This window comes from Episyrphus balteatus, chromosome 4, assembly GCF_945859705.1.
Source record: "Episyrphus balteatus chromosome 4, idEpiBalt1.1, whole genome shotgun sequence".
Taxonomy (NCBI): domain Eukaryota; kingdom Metazoa; phylum Arthropoda; class Insecta; order Diptera; family Syrphidae; genus Episyrphus; species Episyrphus balteatus.
The window spans coordinates 82,635,010-82,655,922 of NC_079137.1; the positions used below are offsets into that span (position 1 = coordinate 82,635,010).

Here is a 20,913-nt window from a genome sequence, read left to right on the forward strand (position 1 = left end):
CTTCCCGTAGTAAAAAATGCTTGTATTTAACTCCTCTACAAGAATCCGTTATCAATTTTTCCCCCCTTAGTTATCGTAATTTCCCCAAAAAATATAAAATACAAAAAAAAAAATTTTAACCAAAAATGGTTTTCTAAGGCGGAGAAAATTAGTAACGGATTCTTGTAGAGGAGTTAAATACAAGCATTTTTTACTATGGGAAGGGGGGTCTATCTCCCCCCGTTTAGGAGGGAGGGGCAATTTTCTAAAAAAGTAACTCAAAATAAAAAAAAAATTATTTAAAAACGACGGCAACACTTGCAGTTATAAGTGATACATTTTTCAAAAGGCAGAATATTACACTTTATATTAGTTTTTAAATCAAGTTATTTTAATAAATACTTTTTGAAATAATCGATTTCAAAGTCAAATTTTGGGCAAAAAAAAGTTGAAAATTACACTTTCAAGGTCATATATATATATGATGTGCACCGCTGAGGCCTGCCAGACCAAGATTTTCTTATTTAGCATGCTAAAAACTACCACTGTACGAATTTTCAGCCTTACAAGAGCTACCTTAGTCAAATGTGCCACTAGCTCTTGGACTATACTTTTTGGAAATTCTGTTTTTTATTCAAATGGGAACAAAAACCTTTTTTTATTAAAAATAAAACTATACATATAAACAAAGGTCATAAAACATACATTGGGCTATTCGTTATTTTTGAATCAAGTTCATAATTGGAAAAACTGTTTCTAAATAATAAAAAAAATCCTCTAATTTTTTCAGATTTTTATTTTGACACAAGATGGCGCCCCAACCGCGTTAAAGTTTTTTATTATTTGAAATAGGTTTGTGTTGACTTAAGAGGCCATTTTATTAGATATAGACTTAAATTTTTGTATGAGGTTCTTGTCTACATTAAACAACGTTTTAAAAAAGGTATACATCATTTTTCTAGAACCAGGGGTTTAGTCAGGGCATGCAAGTGTTTTTAGTTTTATTAAAGCAAGCATATTTTATTAAAACAAGCATATGAAATGGCATGAAAAATAAAATATATCAAAAAAAATGCAGGGTAAATCTTCCTAAATATCGAGTTTTGGAAAATTTGATCTCGGATAAAAGAAAGAATGATCTCTGTTGGCAAATAAATCTCTGTTGGAATGAATTTTCTAATAAAGAGTTGAACAAAATGCGTCGCCTAGCGACTAAAATGACAGCTGTAAAAAAATTCGCCGAATTAGTGAATAGTAGCGTGACGGGCTGTGAATTGCATATAAAAAAATGCCTTATTTTAAAACTTATCTTCTTCTTGTGGTTTCATGAATCCCCTTTTTTATAGCGATCAGGAAAATGAAAATAAATAGGTGTTTTGTGGTGTTCTTATTCGATTTGAAACACAAATGCTATAGGTTCAGATCGATAAAGGTTTGACCACTCCAGAAATGTATGCGGTAGCGGTATGTGTATCAAACAAAAATGTTATACCTGAAGCCTGGTACGCTGATCGAGATAAATTTTAGCTTCCATACAAATTATCGAAAAATTGAGCGCGATCTGCGTACCAGGCTTGAACGTTGACGTTCCGATTTAGAATATACTTCATACAATTACCAATTACTTTTTCGTATAAATTCTATCGATGACAAGAATTTTTTCCCGTATTTTTGGTAGAGGTTATAATTTTCCTGATCAAAAGTTTATATTTTTAGCCTTATAATTCAATTTATTTAATTTTCTATTTTCGTCGCATCACTATAACCGGTCCCTTAAACAAAAAAGTGCTACCCATCTAATTTTTATAAAATATTTGTGCACATACCCTATGTGCGAAATGACAATTTGACATTTGTCAAAATTTATACCAACCACATGAGCCAGCCCAGCAGCAGAGTAGTCACAAAAGAAAGACTCAGCCAAAAACCCACTTACAGGTGGAACTTGGAATTTCTTAATTCATTCACATTTTAGTTAATTAACTTAATAAATCTACTAAAAAAACAACCAAGTACTTTCATTACCTCAATAATTCCATCAAGAAACAATAAAAAAATGAGTGCTTTCACTGGTATTCTGCGACGAGAATTTCCCGCAATGGACGATGAATTGAAAGACTATGTCGAAGGCAAGAACAAATTAATTAAGAAAAAAAAAATATAAATAAATTAAAAACTATTTCCAGGTGTACTTTGTGGTAGTTTGGATGATTTTGAAAGTTGCGATGATATCTATGAAGCTGTCGGTGATATTCTACAGAGTATAAATGCAGAAAAAACTGAAGACAATATCAGGTAAGATTGTGGAGAGCTAAAAGCATGGCAATGTGGGTATTTTTTTTTTTATTTGTGAAATGAAAAAAAAAAGAAAAATTTAAAAAACGTGTGACTTCACCAAAGGCTTGGATAGAAAAGAATTTACAGCCTTGACTCTTCTCGACTTCTTTAAGGCCTTTGACACTGTCAATCACTTTCTTCTATGCAAAAAGCTAATAAACAATTTTAGGTTTTCTGGGCATTCGGCAAAGTTGGTTCAGTCTTACTTATAGGGAAGGCAGCAGTTGGTTATAGTTGGGAACGTAAAATCTAATTTTTTACCAACGACCACTAGGGTCCCACAGGGATCCATACTAGGCCCAATCTTATTCTCACGAACTCGTCAAAGTCGTCAAACATTGCTCTATACATATGTATGCCGATGACGTACAACTTTTTATAAAGGCAACTCCTTTTTCGAAAGAACAAAGCATTAATAAAATGAACGAAGATCTTGAATACATTCGTGGTTGGGAAATCTCAAACCATCTTTGTCTGAATCCTGATAAGTCCAAAACTATAGTCATTCATTTATCGTCACGTACTGGATAAAAAACACCTTTCCACGCTTAAGACTAGGAATGTCAGAAATCGAATATGTTTATGTTAACACCACTAAAAACCTCGGTCTCACCTTTAACCGTACTCTTTCTTGGGACGACCATATAAACTTAACCATAGGAAAGGTTTATGGTACGCTTCGAGTTCTTTGGGCCACGCAATCATTTTTACCAACTACAACAAAACTCATACTTGCTAAAACGTTGGGATTTCCAATATTATTGCATTGCTGTGAAGTGTTTTCCAGTATTTATAGTAGTTCAAGACGAATACTGAACGTTGTCTTCAAAAAATGTCACCCGATATGTTTCAATTTTAAAAGACGGGACCATGTCTCTCAATGCTCAAAATCAATTTTCGGGTGCACTTTTGACAATCTACTAAGATTTCGTGCCATTCTGTATATCTTCGAAATAATGCAATCTTGCCAGTCAGAATACTTATTTCACAAGCTTATTTTTCCTGCTTTTCAAAGATCTTGTGTGCTTATCCAACCAACACATTCTTGCTTGAACTCAGAATGTCAATTTTACCTTCAAGTCGCACGTTATTGGAACTCCCTACCTATCGAACTGAGGAGCAAAACTTTTTAAAATCAAACTTATTTGGCCAATAATCATACGTAACTTATTCTTAATAAAATTAAAAATTTTCAATAAAATTAAAATACATTTCATTTATGCTTAAAATACTTATATGTACAATGTACATATTAACTTTTCAAAATTTTAAATTTCAAAATTTTATACCACACCTTAATGTTGCATTAGTTTATAAGATATATTATCTTAAAATGTAATAAGAACTAAACTAAAAAAAAAAAAAAAAACTAGAGCGACCATATTGACCCGAATTAACTATTTCCAGAGAACTTTGTCACCAATTCTTCAACATCATCAAATTGAAATCCTCCAATGAAACAAGGAAGGTCCTTAATGCCCCGGTGAACATAGCCGAAATGGCAGCTACAATGGAAGCCACCGACAAGGATGTTCAAAGTATATGGGTCGTTAATAAGGATGCTGGAAATGTAAGTTGTAATTATGCTTAAGAAATATTTGTTTTAATCCAAAACTCCTTACACAGAAAGTAGATACCAAAAAACTAGAAAAAGCCGAAGCCAAACTGCAACAAAAACTAGAGAAGAGATTGGACAACAAGATTGTTCAGCCGTCTCAGGCCAAATTACAGACAGCAACGGCGTCGCAGGTTATCAGCAAAAAAAGCAATAAAATGGAACAAAAGGGTACAAACCGTTCTATGGACATTAAGATTGAAAACTTTGATTTAGCTTTTGGTGATAAGTAAGCTAATTTAACAAAAATGACCTTCTGTCTCCAGAGTTACTATAACTAAAATATTTGTTCTTATTTAGAGTTTTACTGCAGAATGCCGACATTCTTCTATCGTTTGGTAGAAGATATGGTCTAGTAGGCCGCAATGGTCTAGGCAAAACCACTTTACTCCGAATGATATCTGATCGCCAATTGGCCATTCCAAGTCATATTTCAGTACTGCACGTGGAGCAGGAAGTTGTTGGTGACGACACTCCAGCAGTCGATAGTGTCTTGGAATGCGATTTCGAACGTACAAGGTTATTGAAGAGAGAAAAAGAAATCCTAGCCGAGCTGAACAATGGTACACAAGATGCCGCAATGAGTGCGGAATTGAGTGAAGTCTACATTCAGTTGCAAAACATCGAAGCTGACAAAGCTGTTTCGAAGGCATCAGTTATCCTCAAAGGTCTTGGATTTACAACCGAAATGCAAAGTAATCCGACCAAGTCTTTCTCTGGTGGCTGGCGGATGAGGCTAGCTCTCGCTCGTGCATTGTTTTCTCGACCAGATCTATTGTTACTCGATGAACCGACTAACATGTTGGATATTAAGGCCATCATTTGGTTGGAAAATTACTTGCAAACGTGGCCGACAACGTTGCTTGTAGTTTCTCACGATCGGAATTTCTTGGACGTTGTGCCAACGGACATAATTCATTTGCATTCCCAAATTCTAGATGTTTACAAGTAATATTTATGAGTTTTTAAGAAAAATTTTATTTTAATAAGAAAAACTTTATATCAGGGGCAATTATGAACAATTCGAGAAAACTAAAAATGAGAAATTGAAGGCACAGAGGAGAGAATATGAGGCACAAATGGCGCACAGATCGCATGTTCAGGAATTTATTGACAGATTTCGTTATAACGCTAACAGAGCCTCATCGGTTCAGTCGAAAATTAAAATGCTTGAAAAACTGTAAGTAAACACCCCAAAAAAAAAAAAAAACGATTAATTTTTATTTGATTTTTTTTATTTTCTAGGCCGGAATTGAAACCTGTAGAAAAAGAAATTGAAGTCAAACTGAAATTCCCCGAAGTTGATCCGCTTAATCCGCCTGTTTTGGCTATGTCTGATATTCAATTCCGTTACAATGACAATGATGTTCTTCCAGTTTTTTCCAATGTCAATTTATCAGCGAATTCTGATTCTCGAATTTGTATTGTAAGTTGTTTTAATCCATGTTTTGAAAGAGAATCATAACTCTGTTTGTAGGTGGGAGAAAACGGTGCTGGTAAATCAACGCTTTTAAAGATCATAGTTGGTCAATTGAGTACAATCCATGGAAACATTGTGATGCATAGAGGTCTGCGAATAGGATATTTTGCTCAACATCACGTCGATCATCTGAATATGAATGTGACGTGCGTGGGGGTTCTGGAGGAACTATTCCCTGGAAAACCAGATGAGGAATATAGAAGGCAACTTGGTAGTTTTGGAATTTCTGGTACCTTGGCTCTGCAGAGTATTGCAAGTTTGTCCGGAGGTCAAAAATCAAGAGTTGCTCTTGCGAAAATGTGCATGGGTATGTATTTTTATAATGCTTATTAATGTCCTTTTGAATGATTTCTTTTTCTATTCGTTTATAGCTCAACCAAACTTCCTGGTTCTCGATGAACCTACAAATCATTTGGATATTGAAACAATTGACGCTTTGGGAAAAGCTATCAACACATTTGCGGTACATAATATTCTCATTTAATTTTGTGTCATTATTTAAATTTGTTTACTTTCAGGGTGGAGTTATTTTAGTTTCTCACGACGAAAGATTAATTAAAGTTGTTTGCAAAGAACTTTGGGTATGCGGCAATCGAACTGTGAGAGCTATTGAAGGAGGGCTGGACGAATATAAACGTGAAGTGTATAAGGAGATTGAAGAGAATAGCTAAAGTAGCATTCTTTTTATTTTACCTCTCCGGAAAACAACATCAGGATGTTATACATAAATCGCCCTCAGACACTTATTAAGTTATTAGAATATCGGTCTGTTAGTAACATTAGTTTTTAACGAAACTATTTGGAAAAAAAAAATGAGAAAAAAAAACAACAAATATACCTTTATATCCCCAAAGGAAAATTGTTTATTTTTATATTCATCACCGGTTAATTATTTTTCTACTTTAAAAATCAACATTTAAATTCATTTTTTTATCATTAGTGCAGAATTAAGCTTTGGTTATTCCAATAACACCGCAACCAATACGTGCACCAGCATTGCCAGTTGACTTGCTCAATTCATGACCACCTTTTCCCAAATCATCAGGATCGGCATGGACAACAACAGTTCTTCCTACAATACTGTTGGCTCCAAATAAAGTAATGAGTTTGTCTGTGATTTCAACCTAAATTAAAGATTTATTAGATTAAAAAGAAAAACAATTTAATAGAAACAGTAATCAAACCTTGGTTGGTCCATTTCCTGATGCAATAATATTTCCCAAATCACCAAGATGCCTGTTTTCATCAACTGGAGCACCGTGTTCCTTGCCGTGGGGATTGAAATGTGGGCCAGCTGAAGTGCATCCATTTGTATTGTCTCCAAACTCATGGACATGGAAACCATGCTCTCCCTTGGCAAGACCAGTAACCTCTCCAGTAACGGTTACGGGAGCATTTTCGTTCTTTATAAAAAAAAAATTAACAAATAAATGGAATTTAAATTTATGTTTTGGGCAATGGGAAAACATAATAATGAAGGAGGAGAAACTTAGTAATTAATGTGGTAGAACTAAAAGGTGAAATGAATATGACATTTTTTTCTTATTTTAGGTTTTTTCGAATTTATGATTTCATCTAACAAGGAGGGTCAAAACTCAACGATAACAAAAAAGGGTTATTAGGCCTTTAGTTTGTTTTATCCCATTTACCTCTATATATTCAACAAATCAAGGTTTTTCAGAGCAAAAACACAGACAAAAATAGAGGCTTTTTGTTCAAAAAGAAATATACAAACAGTTAGAGAAAATGTGTTCAGTGTAGTTTGTTTTTAATTTGAAAACCACGGTTTTGTTTAATTCAAATTGTAGTATCTTTTGGTCTAACATCAAGTTTGGGTACTTTTAAGCTATTTGGAAAACCACAGTAACAGGGCTAACAGGCCTAGTCAATACAAGAGGTTTAATCGGCTAACGCGATAGTTGATAGTCAATAAGCTATAATTTTGCTCAAAAAATCGCAAGATTTTATTATCGACTATCGCGTCAGTCTATTTCACCCCAGTGTTACACCATACAAATTTTTTTCGTGGTTTGGCGTCGAAAAAAATTGTCTCACTCGATAGATTTGGAGATTTTTTATAATGCTTTTTTTCGGCGAGGGGTTAACGTAACCTTGATTTTTTGAATTTGGTGAATGAAAATAACATGGGAAAAGTCACGATGGTTTTTATATTGCTTCAATACTTGTAACGGTTTAGACCCTTTCCCACCAATGAAGGTGAGAATGTAGTCAACCCTTCCATCCTGTAGGTACAGATCCTACACAAAATTATGGATGGAAGGGTGTCCAGGAAGCAGAGCCAGGTCAGACATGTTTATTTGCTTTGCTTAGCTCGCCGGATGTGGGGGGGTTCTTTTTGACCCGCCTACCTGGACTACCGCATTGTTATCATGCCTGGTTTATCAATAATTAACATTCTAAATACCAAAAATCTCAAAATTAAAATAATCTAGGACTGAAAAAACTATAATTGAGCAGACTGACAAAACGGACATTAAAATTAAGCTACGTTATAGAACAAATAAGAAAATTAATTATGCCGGAGGTAAACGAAGAATTTCTGCTTTCCAATTAACCTACTAGTTATTTTAATACACGGGCACCATGGTGTAATTGGTACCCTTGAGCACCCTCCCTCTGCCTAACTCATTTCTGAAAAGGCTCCTTGGCTGCCGCGTGCTCAGATTTGTGCGACAGCCCCTAAAATAAGATCTCAAGCCTCACCTACGGAGATTCAGTTAATTTTTGGACTCTTATGTCCCATCCGTCACCAGTCGCTCCTCATGAAGTTTAGTATTTCATACTAATATTTTTCAGAACCAAAATAAAAATAACGAAAACTTGCTCATTTCATTTTCAAAAGAATCAAGATTAATTTATTACTATAATTATGTAATAATTATTCATAAAAATAGGGTTGTTTATACGAATTAATCAGAATTATTGAAAGAAAATTAAAATTAATGAAATTTAATTATTCAATTACTATGTATTTTTTTTAGCAAATCGTATAGATAAAGTTAAATCTAATATATATCGCACCCCCGGTGGAACAACGACGTAAGTGCAAATTTTGAATTTTCTGAGTTAAGTATGCCATAGTTTCAAGAAAAGGTATTTCCTTCCGATGAAACAAAGACCCAATTGAAAATGTTCTATTTGAATCCAGGGGGCAGAAATTCCTTTGGACCGTTACATTGTTTTCAAACGTTTTCAAAATGTTTAATCGAGTTTTCTGAAGAATAAACATTTTTGCACTTACGTCGTTGTACCACCGGAGGTGCGATATTTAAAAAGGAGATTATAAAAGAAAATTCACTCAAACTCAATGTAGTTACAATTATAAAAATAATAAAAAAAAATTAAAAAAAAAAACAAAATCACATACCTGTATCCATCAAGATTGCGCGCACAAGCTGTCTGGATTCAAATACCTGAAAAATTGAGAAAGTTATGAAAATCACCCAAATTTGAGTGAAATTCCTGCACAAGCTTCCACGAATCAGAGAATAAAACAACTTATTTAAAAAAAAAAAAGGTTAAAACTAATGAAAATATGAAACGAACACAATTTAACATAAATACACAATTAGAATAATAAAAAAAAATTATTAAGAACAGCAAAAAGTAACGCCACAATTGTTAAAATTTCTTCAAAATTTCTTGAATTGATATTTTTTTCCTCGAAACTTCAATTCGTGATTCGCACTGGATTAAGAAACGATAAATTTTTTTTCAAGCTTAATAGTTTCGGCTTTTGCTTTTTAAAATATTGAAATCCGTCTGGATCGAGATAGGATTCGCACTGGATTAAGAAACGATAAATTTTTCAAAGCTTAACAGTTTCGGCTTTTGCTTTTTAAAATATTGAAATCCGTCTGGATCGAGATAGGATTCTTATTATTATATTTTGTCGCAATTAGCAAAACTTTATTCGAGATTGAATGGCATCTTTGAAAGATGTATCTTAGGGGCACAGCACTGTTTGGATAGAATGAATATCACTCTTATATATTTTTTTAATTCCTTTTTTTTTGTTAAACTCCAATATCTAATGTAACCATCAATATGATTTGGTAGATTATATTCGGATTAAAAGTATTTTTCAGGAATTTTTTTTTTTATTGCACGTTTTCAAATCACAAAATGCCCTAGAACTTTCCAAAAATGTATTCTTATTTTTTTTTTTTTTCTTCTCTAGCAAAAGTCTTTTCGGTTTAAAATTTCAAACTTGAATGGACAATTTTCAAACGAAATTTTCAAATATAATTTTTTGTTGCCTTGACAACTCAAATATTGTTTTCTGAGCTACTCGATTTATTTTTTTATTGACCAGCTAAGTTGTTTTGATGCAAAGTGTTTTTTTTTTTATTTTTTTTTTGTCTTCTATTGTTATATAGGCGACCCTACAAAACATATCAGTCTGAAGAACGTCGGCGTTCAAAGAATGATATGAAAAAGGAGCTAAACCCGAATATCCTTGCAATGGAATACACCTAAAACATTGCCAGCTAAATCCTCCAATTCATATAAACTATTACCACGCACTGACTTAACCCTTGCTTTAAGAAATTTTGGACAAAGCTTAGCATTTACCTTCTTAAATGCATCGCTTTGAACGAAGTTTCGCTTGAAGACAACGTCCCCCACTTTGAACTGCACATCCTTACTACGCGTGTTGTAAGTGCGTTCGTATACTCTATGTGCTTGTTCTAGTGAGTTCTTTAGGTGGCTATGGATCATATTCATCCTTGACGGCAAAGGCAACAGCGAAAACTCCGGATTATTGACGGACTTCAGTGTTCTCAGTAGTTTGTAATCGGATCCATGTTCTATTTTGCATTGTCCAAATAATGCCTCATATGGAGACATGTCTATGGCTGAGTGTACCGTCGTTCGGAGAGCACTAGCAATCGAGGGAAGATGTTTATCCCAGTGCCTTTGATCTTTATCTAAATAAGATCGTATTGCACTGAGGATTGAACGATTCACTCTCTCACTAGCATTCGCCTGCGGCGAATACACTGCAGTCCTTACATGCTTTACTCCATATGAGAGCAAAAATTTGGAGAACTCTTTGCTTACAAACTGTTTACCATTATCCGATAGCAAAGACTCTGGCACTCCAAATACCGAGAAAACTTGTTCCTCCAAAAACCTTATGGCATTTTCACTGTTCGCCTGTCGTAAAGGATGAACATGAATGAACTTGGTAAGTTGGTCCAAGCAGACGATGATGTAAGTATTTCCTTTTGTTGATCTTGGGTACGGTCCCAGGAAGTCAATGAAGATATGCTGGTACGGCCTCTCAACTATAAATGCTTTGCCCATTTTCGGCCTTAAAATTGTGTTAGGGGCCTTCGAAACTTTGCACACGTCACAGCTCGCAATAAATGATTTTACTTCTGCCGCCATACTAGGCCAGTAAAATCTATCACGAAGACGGTACAAATTTTAGCAACACCACCATGCGCGGCTTTAGGTGGTTCATGAGCAAGAAGGATTAAAGAATTGGTTAATTCCGATGGAACCCATAGCTTCCACACCATGTCATCTTCGACTGGGTTGCCTGTACAGTGTTTGACTTTTTTGTACACAAACCCATCAGATACTTGAAGATCAGGAAGCTGGTTTTCATTTTCTCTGACTGTCTCAATCAACTTCACATATTCCTCTGACCTGAAACTCAAGTCATCAAGGTCAATGTGAAGGACAACCTGGTGGAGATCTTCTGATAATGAAACATCGCAAAGGGCATCAACAGCGTATACTCGCGATAACGCGTCCGGAACAACGTGCTCAGAACCCTTTCGGTGTTCAATATCAAAATCAAACCCTTGAAGCTTTAAACTCCATCGGGCCAACCTACCATGCAAATCCTTCAGGTTCATCAACCACTTTAAGCTTGCATGGTCAGTCACAACTTTGAAGGGATGCCCTTCCACATAAGGCCGGAATTTCTTAATTCCCAAAACTGCCGCGTAACATTCCTGTTCTGTTACAGAATAATTTCTTTGGGACTTATTTAGCTTATGAGAATAATAATATATAGGCCTTTCTACACCTTCACTGTCTTCCTGGCACAACACACAGCCAACTCCAGTACTAGATGCATCGCAAAGGATTTTGAAAGGTTTGCTATAATCAGGGTTCACTAAAATGGGGGCGGTGGTTAGTGCCTCTTTGAGTTGATTGAAGGCACTGATTGCTTCAGGACCAAACTCGAATTTCGAACCCTTCAACGTGTTGGTAATAGGAGCAGCAATCCCTGAATAATCCTTTACAAATCTCCTATACCAACCCGACAATCCAAGAAACCTTCTAACCTGACGTTTAGTTTTTGGAACCGGGAACTCCATAACAGAAGAAACCTTTTCTGAATTTGTTTTCAGACAACCCTCCCCAACAACATAGCCAAGATAATTGAGTTCCTTAAAACAGAACTTGGACTTCTCTACGTTAATAGTAAGTCCAGCCTCTGTTAAACGGCCCGCAATTATCTTTAGCATCCGAATATGCTCATCAAATGTGGAAGTCACAATTAGTAGATCATCAACGTACGGGAAAACATTTTCCCTATACTGATGCGGTACAACCTTGTCGATCAACTTACACATACGCTGTGCTGCGTTGCATAAGCCAAAAGGCATGACTTTGAACTGAAGCAAAGGCAACCCCGGAACACTAAATGCTGTCTTCTCCCTTGAACTTTTCTCCAACGGTATCTGCCAGAAGGCGTCTTTCAAATCCACGCTCGAAAAGAAACGTGAATTTGAAAGACGACTTAGCAAACCTTCAATATTCGGAACCGGACCCGCAAATTTCTTCGTGACGGAATTGACTTTCCTGAAGTCTAGGCAGAGTCTATGTTTGCCGTTTGACTTCTTCACTAGAACAACAGGAGAGCTCCAAGCACTGTCGCTTTCCTCAATCACGCCAAGTTGAAACATGCGATCCACCTCCTCATAGAGAAGTTTTTGAACCGCCGGAGAAACGGGATAATGCCGTTGTTTAATTGGTGCAGCATCACCGGTGTCAATATGATGCTCCTCAAGTCCAGTCCGTCCTAGGCCATGTACCGCATAAGATGGAAACAATGCTTTCGCTTCCTCTAATGCTACTAACTGATCTGGTGACAATTCATGAAAATTCGGGTCAGTTGGTTGGGTCTTTGGGATCTGATTTAATTCCGAAATGATTTGTGGAGCGAGATTGAAAAGCTTCCAAAAATCCACCCCAAGGTAGAGTTTCTGTTCCAAAGTTGGGACCACGAATAAACGCATTTCTTTTTCTAATCCCTTATAAATGACATTTACTAAAGCAGAGCCTATAATTGCCTGCTTCTGACCACCTGCTGTGTTTACCTCCGACGTGAACTCTTTGTAGGGAATTCCATTTTCCCGAAGGAATTCCAAAGCGCCTTGCCCCAGACAGCTTATGGACGCGCCTGAGTCTAAAAGGCCAAGAACGTTTGTATTGCCTATTTGGATGTTTGCATAAGGCCTGGGGTCGTCGGAACTAAGCAAAGCGGTAGAATCAATGGCCTTATGCATAGCTTTCTTATCTGCAAAACGTTGACGAAGTTTCAGGTTTTTGTCAGAGGTACAAGGTGCGTCTATCGGATTCGTATCGAAAATTCGTGCACGGACTTTCTCATAATTGAGAAGACGCTCATGAAGGGTCGGCCTTGGTATGTTTTCAATAGGTTTAGATATGGCTGGTTGATGCTGTGTTTCGAGTATTTTTGTTACGGTTGAATTTGATTGTTTTATATCATCTTTGTTACCTAATGATTCCTGAAAGGATTGTCCGGTCGCTTTGGTTGGGAGCAATGATCCCCGGACAGCATATTGCTCCTTGGTCGGTTTCCCGAACAATTAGGACAGCGAGTTGAAATTGTGTCTGGAAGCCCACAAGTGAAACAGAAAAATGATTGCTAGCTATTGGGACACTGCTTAAATTTGTGACCTGTCGAATTGCAGTTCCAGCATTTTAATGAAGGCAATTCATTCGACGACTTTGAAACTCCGACGGCTTCTAATGACTGTTCGTAGGCAGCATCGGAAATTTCGCAGTCCACCTCATTGACATGTTTGTGAAACCTTTGCTGCCTCTGTAACTGATTAGAATTCGAACTTTCAACATTATATTTTTCAATGTTCCTACATGTATACACCATTTCTGGCAAACTAGCTGTCTTAAATGTCAAGAGCTTACCACCTATTTCAGGGCACACGTTTTTACGGAGTAGAAAAATTAATCTTTCATTACCGCGAGGATTTCGAAGTCTTGAATTTAGTTTCAGTAGATCTGAATAAAAATTGTCAAAAGATTCTCGAGAGCCCTGCCTACGATCATCCATTTTCCTTTCGAGTTCTTCATCGGTTTCCAGACTTCTAAAATGCTCTGTAAGAGCCATTTTAAGCTGCCACCAATCTTCCCTGGGATGTGACTTCTTATGTATCCAAAACCATGTGCTGACTTCACCTTCAATGAAATGATGGAAGTTTCGCACAACATCATCCCATTGAACATCGTAAGATGTACGTAAGTATTCCAATCGGAAAAGGAAATCGTCAACTGTCATGTTGCGATTATCATATTTCACACCCCATTTCTGATAATCGCAACCAGTTGAATTTCGGTTGGGTCTACTAAAATTTGAATTACATTGATAATTTGTTTGATTGTCAAATCTTGATTTTGTATTACCATTATTAATGTGCATGTTTTGAAATTCATAAATATGATCATTATTTGGATCAAAAATGTTTGATTGGTTACATTGTGGGGCATTTACTTGTCTTGGCACAGTTCCGGTTAATGGTCTTTTCGGAAGTGATTCCTGAACCACCTCAACAACTTGGTCACGAATCTTTTGTCTTTCTTCGGCTAATATTTTGTCCAAGCTTTTCATTATATTTGTATTTTGGGCCTCAATAGCCGATGCAACCGCTTTTTGGACCAAACTGTTTATTGAATTAGTGTTTTGAAAAGGTCTAGGAGGAACAACATTTTGCTCTGTGTCATGATCTGGTGTTTTTTCTTCTCTCCTATTCGGACATGGAAAAGGCAATATCTCTCTAGTAGCAATAAAAGGATTGGTTGAAGAAAAATTAGGCTGATTCTGCTTTGAAATTCTAGGACCGAAAGACCTAGTGTCATCTAAAACATTTAGAGGTGTAGAATTTAAAATCCTATCCATTCTTAATCCTAAGTCTTTAAAATGATTAAATGGTCCCTTGGACCCACTTGGCTGATCAGACATTTTAATTTTACTTATTAATCGAACAGACAACAAAAAAAATTCAACAATTATGTTCATATGTTAAATATTTTATATATATATGAATATTAAAGAGCTCAAACATTAATTAAATGGAGCGACTAATGACATTAAGAACCAGAAACCTAGATAAACTGAGCTCCGCTTGTGTATTAAAATAAGTTTCAGCCAATCAGTCTATTCAGTTCCTGACCTGAAACCTTTTATAGTGTTTGCCAAAGTAAATGAAGCAACAGACAGATAGGTACTGCAATTCCCTATTCCGGACAGCAAATATCGAGCTTTCACCATAAGGATATCAATCCAAGAACCAAATTAGTTTGAGAAAATTGCAAGTGCATATGCACAGCAGCTGACAAAGAAGAAACAAGACTTCCTCTTTCGGACAGTACATATACACTAACTTGCAAAACCCCAAACTGAAATCGAAAATACCCAGAGCTATTTGATCAGAAAATGTTCCAAAACAAAGACACCTGATATTTTCTTTCCTCTGGACAATCCCCTCTAACTCAGACACCCCGCATCAAACAACGAAATAAACTTCCATTGCTGGACAGAGAATCCTAACCGGAAAGTATTGTCAAAAGTTAACAAAAATTGTTGGTCCACCTCCAAACATATAGATAGAAAGTTACAAATTAAATTTAAAAAATTTTAACCACGAATAAATAAAAAAAAAAAAATGAAGAGTATAAAAAACGAAAACAAATAAAAACCCCAAGAAATTACTGAAGAACAAATAAACAACAAAAAAAAAATTGAGCAAAAATTATTAAGACTAATATAAGGTACCCTTAACAACAATTGCCCCACGTTCTGGGCGCCATCTGTAACGGTTTAGACCCTTTCCCACCAATGAAGGTGAGAATGTAGTCAACCCTTCCATCCTGTAGGTACAGATCCTACACAAAATTATGGATGGAAGGGTGTCCAGGAAGCAGAGCCAGGTCAGACATGTTTATTTGCTTTGCTTAGCTCGCCGGATGTGGGGGGGTTCTTTTTGACCCGCCTACCTGGACTACCGCATTGTTATCATGCCTGGTTTATCAATAATTAACATTCTAAATACCAAAAATCTCAAAATTAAAATAATCTAGGACTGAAAAAACTATAATTGAGCAGACTGACAAAACGGACATTAAAATTAAGCTACGTTATAGAACAAATAAGAAAATTAATTATGCCGGAGGTAAACGAAGAATTTCTGCTTTCCAATTAACCTACTAGTTATTTTAATACACGGGCACCATGGTGTAATTGGTACCCTTGAGCACCCTCCCTCTGCCTAACTCATTTCTGAAAAGGCTCCTTGGCTGCCGCGTGCTCAGATTTGTGCGACAGCCCCTAAAATAAGATCTCAAGCCTCACCTACGGAGATTCAGTTAATTTTTGGACTCTTATGTCCCATCCGTCACCAGTCGCTCCTCATGAAGTTTAGTATTTCATACTAATATTTTTCAGAACCAAAATAAAAATAACGAAAACTTGCTCATTTCATTTTCAAAAGAATCAAGATTAATTTATTACTATAATTATGTAATAATTATTCATAAAAATAGGGTTGTTTATACGAATTAATCAGAATTATTGAAAGAAAATTAAAATTAATGAAATTTAATTATTCAATTACTATGTATTTTTTTTAGCAAATCGTATAGATAAAGTTAAATCTAATATATATTTAAAAAGGAGATTATAAAAGAAAATTCACTCAAACTCAATGTAGTTACAATTATAAAAATAATAAAAAAAAATTAAAAAAAAAAACAAAATCACATACCTGTATCCATCAAGATTGCGCGCACAAGCTGTCTGGATTCAAATACCTGAAAAATTGAGAAAGTTATGAAAATCACCCAAATTTGAGTGAAATTCCTGCACAAGCTTCCACGAATCAGAGAATAAAACAACTTATTTAAAAAAAAAAAAGGTTAAAACTAATGAAAATATGAAACGAACACAATTTAACATAAATACACAATTAGAATAATAAAAAAAAATTATTAAGAACAGCAAAAAGTAACGCCACAATTGTTAAAATTTCTTCAAAATTTCTTGAATTGATATTTTTTTCCTCGAAACTTCAATTCGTGATTCGCACTGGATTAAGAAACGATAAATTTTTTTTCAAGCTTAATAGTTTCGGCTTTTGCTTTTTAAAATATTGAAATCCGTCTGGATCGAGATAGGATTCGCACTGGATTAAGAAACGATAAATTTTTCAAAGCTTAACAGTTTCGGCTTTTGCTTTTTAAAATATTGAAATCCGTCTGGATCGAGATAGGATTCTTATTATTATATTTTGTCGCAATTAGCAAAACTTTATTCGAGATTGAATGGCATCTTTGAAAGATGTATCTTAGGGGCACAGCACTGTTTGGATAGAATGAATATCACTCTTATATATTTTTTTAATTCCTTTTTTTTTGTTAAACTCCAATATCTAATGTAACCATCAATATGATTTGGTAGATTATATTCGGATTAAAAGTATTTTTCAGGAATTTTTTTTTTTATTGCACGTTTTCAAATCACAAAATGCCCTAGAACTTTCCAAAAATGTATTCTTATTTTTTTTTTTTTTCTTCTCTAGCAAAAGTCTTTTCGGTTTAAAATTTCAAACTTGAATGGACAATTTTCAAACGAAATTTTCAAATATAATTTTTTGTTGCCTTGACAACTCAAATATTGTTTTCTGAGCTACTCGATTTATTTTTTTATTGACCAGCTAAGTTGTTTTGATGCAAAGTGTTTTTTTTTTTATTTTTTTTTTGTCTTCTATTGTTATATAGGCGACCCTACATACTCTCAATACTCTTGGCTAGCAATGTATACACTCACAAAGGGTAGTAGATTTCGTTAAGTAAGAATAAGAAAACTCTAGACTAGCGCAGAACTACCCACCAAGTGTCAAGGTCACTATCACAAATAACACCCAAATCTTTAATGGTTGTTACTCCCGAAAGAAAACATCCATTGATATAATAGCCCCGCGGTGATGCAAAGATTTTTCAACATTAAGGTCTTTATTATTCTTTTGACACCAAACAAAAAATAAATTGGCTTGCAAAGGTAAAGCGTGGTTTGACGAAAAAATTTTCTAAAAATTTGCATATCATCAAAATTCACTAAAAATCATTAATCTCAAAATAAAAATTAGGAGTTTGTAAAAAGCATGAATTGGCTTAGGTAGGTACATAGGTAGAGATGGCAGTCATAACATAAGCAGTCTAGTTTGATGACCCAAATAGCGCAGAATGCGCCGTTCTGATACCAAAACTTGTGAAACCTGAGTTATAAATAGATTTATTGAAATTATATGATTTCAAGAGAAACGAGTGTTTAGGCTGTCCTAAAACCACTTCGTTGCATTGAGGAATCAGATCAATTCTTTGATTCTGAGATTTTATATATATCGTTGAAAAATTCACTGCCCAGAGAGAGCGCTCTACTCCTAGCAAGGGCATAGGAAGTGGAAGACCGTTTCTTTTTCCTGCTGATCCAAACAACTGCGACAAAAGGTGTTTTAAGGAATACCTAGCTTTGCTGCGTGTTCTCCTATAGGCCAATGTCCCGTGCATACCGCAACGATCCTGCTATTTTCTTTTTTGGGTCTAGAGATCGAATCATATGTTTTTGATTTATTATAGGTGGGCCAGATTTTTCTAGATATGACACAGCTAGTCAAGTTGTGCCACCTATTGTTAGCTTTTGTTAAGTATTTTGAGAAGATATCACCCCTCATGACTCCTATGGGAATGTTAACTATTTCTGCTAGTGACATAGAAGTAACTAATTTCTTATACGAATACTCCTACATAATGATAATGGGTCATTATGCAAAGAGATGAGCTTAAGCTCTTTTCTCAATTTGCAGCTACCTGTTTAGCAGCTAAAGTAATTTTAGGTAGAAGAATTCATACCAATTTTTGGTTCATGTGAACATGGCAACCTGACCCAAAAACAAAATATCATAGCTAAACAACTTTAGTATTAACAAACGAGTACAAATGTGTAGGTTCAGTACACTTGCTCGTGCACTGCAGTGATGTTCAGTGCTGCCATTTCGAGATTAAAAAAAAAAAAAAACATGATAAAAAACATGATTTCAGTTGAAAAAACATGATTTAAAAAAAAGCAAAAACTGATAGAAAGTGAACATCCACATCGTGACTAGGGGGGAATAAAACAAATTATTTCGAGTTCATTTTAGAAAATATTATTAATAAAGTTTCAAAGGTATAACTACACAGGATACTTTTTGCAAAAAGTCTTAAAGTGAAAATTTTCAAACTCATTTTATGGTGCAGAAATAATAGATATTGGCTGCAAAAATTTAGTTTATAGTTTTTTTTCGGGAAAAATTGCCTTTTGTAGGAAAAAATAAATTGTTTGCTTTTGTAATTTTCCCACTTTTTTTCAAAAGGTGGCCATTGTAGTTATAACTTAAATTACAAAAATGGCAGGAATAAAACTTGAAAACATACATCAGTTTATAATTTGTATTTGTATTGTATTCACTAGTTTAAAAAATACATCTGGATGTAAGGAAATTGAAATATCAAAAATAAATTCAAATCCATAATATTCACTATCATACAGAGAAAAAAGTCATTTTTAACTATTTTCATAGTTAAAATCGAGATAACTATTTTGGATTTGGATTTATTTTTGACATTTGACAATTTTACATTCAGATGTATTTTTTAAACTAGTGAATAATATGGCCGTTAGGGTTAATTGCATATATTCATACTTCATGTAGGTATTGAATAACTTACATTATTTTGGGCACGAAAACATTAAAACATAATTTTAGTTCAAAAAACATGAAAATCATGCTAAGTCATGATTTCTGGCAGCCCTGGTGATGTTTAATCATAAATATACATACCTATATCTTTTTAGAACAGTCTAGTCGACAGTTTCATGCAAAACTGACCATGTCTAGAAATTTTATTGAAAAACTAATTAACCCTTATCAAATGACACGCGAAGCTTCTTTCCCTTGTTTACTACAATAAGGTGCGTAAATTGGAAAAGCTTATTTCCTATCCGAATTTGATATTCCAAATTAAACACATTTGAAAGCTATTTAATCTAAAATACCTACAAAATGAATAGTAATGAACCGAGCATGTATCTTACTGAATAGAGAATAAACACCAGTTGAATAGGCTGACAAACAACAATAGCAGATAGAAGGGATGTAAGCACTTGCGAACATTTCGTGACCTTAGTAAAAATCGTTATAATTATTAGATGTACCTAATGGTAGTAATAAGGTGGAAGTTTTTTTTTTAACTACGCAGTTAACATTATTATCTTCAATATTTAAGCTCTAATTTGATCTAACTTTCCTATCTTTTTGTTAATTTTCGTTACATAACTTAAAATCGATAATTTAATAAATAAAATTATGAAATTATGATGCACTAGAAGATGACAAAACATAAAATTCCAACACGTTCTAGAGTTTTCAGTGAGGTGAGCTTTCAAGATAAGAAAATTGAAATGATATGAGCAATTGCCGGTTCTTAATTGAATATTATCGAGAATAGAATATTGTCAGTGTAAAGTGTTTAATCCTGAACATAGTAGATGAACTTTTTTAAAGTTTCTTTTTTTTTGTTGAAATTCAATCTGATAAATTAAATTTTCAACAAAACTATATATTCATATCAGACCGCTAGTGGTTAGGGTAAAATGGATGGCAATTTGGTATCAATTTTACTTAAAAAAAAAAACACACACAATGCAATGATTATGCAGGCAAGAGTGAGTGAAGGCATTTTACATGTACATAGGTAAATATGTGTTGAACAATTTATCAAGTTCAAGGTTTTTATTTTAACAAGAAAATAATATATGTAAATTATGCATTATTATAATTTCAATTATTTACCTCTTGTTGGAAGAAAATTGTTCCCTTTGCATCTCCATTAATAACGCAAACAGCTTTAGCAGGCATTTTTCTTGATTTATAGGTAAACTTATTAGAAAATTGAAATACACTCGTCTGAGGAAAATTGGTGAATGAGAAAAAATATATATGCGGTTTCGGTTCTGCAATGATAATGTAGAAAATTGAGCTTAATTTTGTGTCTATTGTGAATTATAAAGCTTGCGGCTAGAAGTTATGAAAATAGTTTGGCAGCACTAAATTATAAGGGTACCTGTAGACTTTCATTTACAATTTGTTGAAAAAAAAAA

General features: G+C 34.5%; 2 protein-coding genes across 2 annotated transcripts; one reads left to right on the forward strand and one right to left on the reverse strand.

Annotated features, from left to right (window-relative positions):
• Positions 1-1,845: 1,845 nt before the first annotated feature.
• On the forward strand, positions 1,846-6,248 carry LOC129919781 (ATP-binding cassette sub-family F member 3). The gene is made up of 10 exons (XM_056000825.1): positions 1,846-2,108; positions 2,166-2,274; positions 3,724-3,886; positions 3,943-4,160; positions 4,232-4,879; positions 4,938-5,111; positions 5,177-5,357; positions 5,409-5,718; positions 5,783-5,874; positions 5,930-6,248. Exons 1-10 carry the CDS (start codon positions 2,036-2,038, stop codon positions 6,080-6,082), a joined length of 2,121 nt encoding a protein of 706 aa, XP_055856800.1. The 5' UTR covers positions 1,846-2,035; the 3' UTR covers positions 6,083-6,248.
• On the reverse strand, positions 6,247-20,767 carry LOC129919782 (superoxide dismutase [Cu-Zn]). The gene is made up of 3 exons (XM_056000826.1): positions 20,606-20,767; positions 6,596-6,814; positions 6,247-6,535 (listed from the first exon to the last, which is right to left on the reverse strand). The coding sequence occupies exons 1-3, from the start codon at positions 20,669-20,671 to the stop codon at positions 6,359-6,361; spliced, it is 462 nt and encodes a 153-aa protein (XP_055856801.1). The 5' UTR covers positions 20,672-20,767; the 3' UTR covers positions 6,247-6,358.
• Positions 20,768-20,913: the final 146 nt, after the last annotated feature.

What these genes read in the sequence shown, in the direction of transcription:
- LOC129919781 (XM_056000825.1), top strand. Translation starts at nt 2,036, where the DNA reads ATGAGTGCTTTCACTGGTATTCTGCGACGAGAATTTCCCGCAATGGAC. An exon ending in ATTGAAAGACTATGTCGAAG is followed by an intron (nt 2,109 to 2,165) that starts GCAAGAACAAAT and finishes AACTATTTCCAG; the next exon opens with GTGTACTTTGTGGTAGTTTG. An exon ending in ATTAAAATGCTTGAAAAACT is followed by an intron (nt 5,112 to 5,176) that starts GTAAGTAAACAC and finishes TTTATTTTCTAG; the next exon opens with GCCGGAATTGAAACCTGTAG.
- LOC129919782 (XM_056000826.1), bottom strand. Translation starts at nt 20,671, where the DNA reads ATGCCTGCTAAAGCTGTTTGCGTTATTAATGGAGATGCAAAGGGAACA. An exon ending in CAATTTTCTTCCAACAAGAG is followed by an intron (nt 6,815 to 20,605) that starts GTAAATAATTGA and finishes TTTTTTATAAAG; the next exon opens with AACGAAAATGCTCCCGTAAC. An exon ending in CAGGAAATGGACCAACCAAG is followed by an intron (nt 6,536 to 6,595) that starts GTTTGATTACTG and finishes TCTTTAATTTAG; the next exon opens with GTTGAAATCACAGACAAACT.